The sequence below is a fragment of the Ptychodera flava genome, chromosome 6 (assembly GCF_041260155.1).
Source record: "Ptychodera flava strain L36383 chromosome 6, AS_Pfla_20210202, whole genome shotgun sequence".
NCBI lineage: Eukaryota > Metazoa > Hemichordata > Enteropneusta > Ptychoderidae > Ptychodera > Ptychodera flava.
Window position 1 is genome coordinate 18,399,314 of NC_091933.1, and position 6,000 is coordinate 18,405,313.

At 36.9% G+C, this 6,000-nt stretch overlaps 1 protein-coding gene across 1 annotated transcript in view; it reads left to right on the forward strand.

Moving 5' to 3' along the window:
- Nucleotides 1-1,462, forward strand: part of LOC139134237 (mucin-22-like) — a 40,002-nt gene extending 38,540 nt beyond the window's left edge. The window contains exon 11 of the mRNA XM_070701150.1: nucleotides 1,098-1,462. Coding sequence (XP_070557251.1) covers nucleotides 1,098-1,133 — 36 coding nt within the window. The 3' untranslated portion in view covers nucleotides 1,134-1,462. The remainder of the gene's footprint in view (nucleotides 1-1,097) is intronic.
- The last annotated feature ends 4,538 nt before the right edge of the window (nucleotides 1,463-6,000 follow it).

Consider the following 6,000-nt stretch of genomic DNA (forward strand, 5'->3'; position numbering starts at 1 on the left):
GAATTTCAAAGAAGTATGAATATTCATGTCTTTTCATCATATTCGCTGCAAGAGACCGTGCGTTCTCTAGGGGCAGCCATATAGCCGGGTTTTAGAAGAGTTTTAAAAACACTTCCAAATTTAAAAAGTCTAAGATCACAATACAGGGACATGTCAATACTGACTAGAGCGATAAAATTGTTTTCAATATCAACATGATATCGGTTTAGTTTATTCTTGTTGTCTTTACGAGCTTGCTACGTCTACTTCAGTCTGAAGCAACTTGATAACGTTTGGAACAGACAGCCTGAACAAAGCAACTTGAGGGTCGTATTAAATGGCGAGACACTGATCTTCATTGCGAATTCCCGATTTGAATGAGTTCTGAAAACAGGATACTACAACTTCATAATATTTTGTGAGTTTGGAATATCGGATAGGTATTCTAATCCTTTCGCGGGGCAGTTCCTCTGTGAAAAAGTGCTTCATTTTTGTGTTCAAGGAACCATGATTATGAACAAAAATACCATATTTCCGTGATTTGAAGCACACGCGCGCATGGATACCCATACTTTCCAAGAAAGCCACTACCAATTGGTCATGGAGGCAAATAGTGCGCCAAGACAGTCACAAAATTTAGTCATTTGTTTGTGAAATGAGGCTGAAGAGAATATAGGGGACAAATCATTTTTCATTCAAGAGCACTGAGACTTTTATAACAGATGGTCATCATCTCAATTGAAATAAAACACTATTATAATTTCCAAGATTTTATCATTACAAATGTGTATGATACACTCAGAATGCCATGGCGATATTTTGAAATCTCATACCGATATAACTCTGTGAAATTCCCCTTTTAAGGTTCTCTCATATTCGCGAGAGTCATAGAAATGATGGGTAATTATCTTTTTCTGTTTTTCACACACAACGGAACATGTGTCTTTGATACATTTGAATGATGATCAATCATAGCACCATATTAATAATGTGACCACAGCATAGCCATTAATGATCATTGCATTAGACTTGGTATCATAGCGACTCTGATCCTGAGAGTGACGTATACGGTGTCAGTTGATAACCGTAATAGCTCTTCTTTTTCGCTTACTTCACAGTTCCGGATCAGTCGACCATCTTCTATATATAAATAAGGTGCGGCACATTGCTACCATTCTTGCCAGCCAGAACTTTTCTTTCCTTCCACGGACCGATGCGAGTGGATGTTGCCGTAATGGGGCCCGTGGTTTACGACGATTATTGGTACCCGGTGTAGATTGCTCACATTCGCTCAAAGAAAATGCTGCCATTTCATTTCACTCTCGAACAAAAATGAGTTTACAGAAAATATCACAAAACTGTTGAATTTGAGTTAAATATCATTATTTTGTCGATCGGAGGCTCATGATTTTAAGAAAATGTAGAAAGGCGGAACACCATTATCATCTGGCGGATGATTGGAACTTATTTGGGATAACTGGATAGTGAAGTAATGCCGATTTAATCTACAATGTTATCTCATTTGCTTTTTCTTTTTACATTACACACTTGTTTTTATGAGTAATTTGCAATATTGCAACATTCAGCTATACGGCACCTAACACTTATGAGAAATTTGAAAAATATGAAAGTCCAATTATTCCAAATTAGTTCAATCGTGTTAAGGGCAAACGACAAGAAAAGTATGCCTGTTGCGATAAATATCTGTAAATAACCCTTCAAATTAATATTACTCAAGGTATAGGTGGTACAACTAGGCGGACATTTTTCTTATGACATTTGAACAAACTGGCACATTCATCCATTATCAATGGCTAGGCGGGTAGAGAGAAGTTTTTCGTTTTTTTGGTTTTTTTTTTTCGTGGGGGGGGGGGGGATGTGAAACTTGTGCCAAATAGAGAGTGACTTAGCTTGTCAAGATCATTCAAGCCAGAGTGCTCATTAATTCTTACTCAAAAAACACACAAATTCAATTTAGTGCAACAGACGACCCTAGCAGTGCATTTTAAAGAGACGACGGTTTTGACTTCGGATATTGTCAAACCTGATTAAAATCAGATATCACAATCAGAAATTCGTGATCGCTGCCCTAGCTTTGTTTTGGTAGAGAAGGAAGGGCAGCACACACGATAGCCACAGGCAACGAGCTAATCTTACATCTAATTTAATCAGATCGAATATTTTCATTATCTTGGTCGTATAAAACAAAGTTCCTCATTTTTCTTTCTAAAGTACGTTGAAGTACAAAGTCTTGCACGCAACAATTAACCTTGCTGACAAATTATTAAAGGGACAAAGTCGTCCATTTTTTCATGAATTTTGTTTGACACGAGGTTCTACTTATATTATTTGACATGTTGAAAGACATACGGTGACCATGTCTGTATTCGACCCCGGTTTTAGACAAATTAAATGTAACCATGGCGAAAATGAATTAATGGTCATGACCATTAATTCATTTTTTGCGATGTTTCATTGATCGTGTCTAAAACCGGGGTCGAATATATGCATGGTCACCCATTCATTCAGTATCTTTCAACATGTCAAACAATATAAGTAGTATCTCGTATCAAACAAAATTCATGAAAAATGGGCGACTTTGTCCCTTTATATAACACGATTGGAACTAATTTGGGATAATTGGATGGTGAAGTAATGCCGATTTAATCTACAAATGTAATCTCATCTGCTTTTCTTTTTACAGTACACACTTGTTTTTATGAGTAATTTGCAATATTGCAACATTCAGCTATAGGGCACCTAACACTTTTGAGAAATTTGAAAAATATGAAAAAACACTCAAAGCATTTCAGACAAAATGAAAGGAGCCTTTTAATAGCCAAAACCAAAATATTTGATACACTAAATAAACAGTAACCTTGGTGTTGTGGCATATTTCATATACTGACTTACAGTCACATGACTCAAAAACTTTATCTATGCAGTAACAGAGTTTGTGTAATTGAATTGATTTTGCAATCATGAATGAAATTTATATCTTGTATTATAGAAATGTTCAATTTTGATGCAAAGCAATGCAAGGAGTTATGAAAATTATTTTTGCAAAGAGGACTACATGATACCACGTGAAACTTACATAGTGAAATACATAGATTCCCTCACTGACCCCAAACATTGTAAGGTCATGGTATATCAAGTGCGCCTACACAGGTAGTGTTTGGTGGCAGACAGTCTACTCCGGTAAGCCCGAAAATCTGCCCCTGTAATACATCATTTTAAATGAACTGAGTTGCTTTAAAGTACATGTATATGCAATGGGTATGGGGTGGTTTTTCTATGTCTGTGTTTTGATTGATCGTGTGTAAATATGTTTTGTCATTGAAATAAATCAAACCATGAAAGCGTACAAAAGAGACATGTTGTTTGGTGTATGTATGATATTGTAGCTTCGAATGAACCGGTAAATATGTGTAGATCCTCATTCTTGGCATTATTTACATCTGATTAGACACATGCACATTTCAATAAACTTTGTACTTCTCACAGAAAACTGTCACCAGCAAAGTGAAAGCCGTGTGTCCAACCATTGTGTGTAACACTGCTCTCCAGCCATCTGACAAAACAGGGTTCGAAATAAACAGTTGTCTCTGGTCCTTAAAACAACCAAACCTTGCCTTGGGACCACTAATTTTGGACATTGGTTGTTGCTCAGGACTACCACTCACTCGCATGCATCATGAGTGGAACCACCCTGTACAGTTTAATGGGGTGAGCAATGAGCATTGTGTTTGGCTACAGGCTGACTTGCAGTCTTTTCCAAACAATTGTCACTCATTTTCTCCAGCTTGGTGTGACATTACAGCAAATGAATTAGCCATTGTTTTTGACACATAAATCCTGAGTGGCTTTTTTGTCTAGTGTATGCTTGGTTAATGATGGGCATACGTGAACAGAGAATGCTGATTGTTTTTTTACAGAGTTTTGTAAACAAACAGGCTGATTGAAAAGCGCTGTTCATACTCTCAGTCTTCACACATTGCCAATATGTCGTTTTAGAAAAAAACGTCGGTCTGAAAACTTTCCTTGGTTTTTGTGGCTATTCAGATACATCAGAAAAACAAATTATATCATTTCAGTTGAAAGTAAGCTACATGGTGGGAACAAGGGAGGACTACTAATTTACATGAATGGTAGCCCACTTGAACTACCAAAAATTTAAGTTAAGCTTTGCAACTAGTAAAGCTAAAATGTGAGTGATGCAGTATTAAAGGCACATGAGCTGCAACTTTTGACATTATTTTCATGATTTTACATTTAGATTACAATCAGTTCATAGAAATGTTCTTACGAAGAGATGTTTACTCAAGTATAATTATCCACTGAGTGGGACTGCATGGGGAGGTTTCAGTAAGACAAATAATAAACAGGTGCCACACCCAAATATGGCCACCTCCATACAACTACACGATATGCGTAAATGGTGCATGTACACATTTGAATCTTTACAAATACAACATGGTGCAACTAACTGAAAGGACGGGAAAGGGATTGACTCAACTTTGACAAAAAATTCTGTTTTTTCACATAATATGGTAAGATGTTGAAAATGGTGGGAAATTAAAGATGAACAAAACTCAATTTCTTGCCTATTCTGTCACAAGCAAATGTTGTTGAGAGATAGTTAATGACTATATCTTTCAATTTGTAGATTGCAATGAATATCTGAGGAAAACGGTAGGTACCTTGAGGTTGGAGAACATTTGCAGAGTTGCAGCTTGTTGGTCTTAAATCTTTATGGCCCTGATACAGGTTATGCGGACCAATACATTATGGCGGTGAGGTAGTGCCTAACCTTGCAAAGGCCCATATGTGCATGACTGAGGTGCACACAACATTGTATCATGACTGTCAATATTTTATCATGTACCTTGTGGAATAACAAATCCATTGTAATGTGAATATCTGCAAATATATTTTGATAAGAACGCCTGCAATATCAAAAAGTTATCGCCATTTGTTTGGATTAAGTCAGAAAAGCAACAACCACATCCCCTTTGTGGTCTGATATATCATGTAATGAAATCATTTGTATACATGTAATTAGGCCCAGAAAAAAAGGTTTCTCATCCTAGACATGTTGCAAAAATGATACGGTGACACTGTTTTTCTCGATTTTTTTTATTCTTCAACCAACGAGAACGCCCCCAAAAAATGAAAACATACGAATGAACGCAGAAATAAATGTATAGCAGTGTTGCTTTAGTATTTTTGTATCGCAACAGTTCTGTGGTTTGACTTTCAGTGAAGCAATGCAGTTTTGACAGCTGAATATAACAGTGACATGTGTATAGTTCTGAATGGAATGTTAGTGTCAGTTATTTTATGTACAGTTCTGTTTTATACAGCACTGTGTTCTGCACTATCGTCATGTATTTTTACGTTTTTTTTTCATTTATTTCCTCATGAGCAGAAAAAAAGGTTGACGCGGGGGTCTGAATTGATGCCTGCGAGGATGAGAAACAAACTTTTTATTTTTCTTGGCCTTATAGAATTCTCAACACACTTAAAATGTCAAAAGAGAATGATAAGGTGAATATTGAGATGCAAGGACAGCCGCATGGTGTACATGTACATTTGTAAGTTGAAGTACATTGTATTGAACAGACAGGGAAATCAAATCATTGTAAAATGTTTACAAGAAATATTATGATGTTTTCAGGTAAAGTTTGTCACCATGTCAAGTCATGATAAAATTACCATGTACTTGAGGCTGAGGGACCGGTGGATGACTTTGCTTATGCAGCATAGCATGGTCACTATCACTCTATTCCGAGACCAACATGCACAAGTTTATATCGGGCATGCAAATGCCTGTATTTAGACAACACTGCACGACTGTGAGGTGCCTTTTTCCAAAAGCATTAGACAGGGACATGGTTCTAGGTGGATGACAATACCACCCTTTTCCCCATTCTGCATGCAACACAACGTACTTGACAGGGGAAGTTTCTGTCGCATATACAGACAAGCATCCAGTGATTCAAAGGCACACATTACACC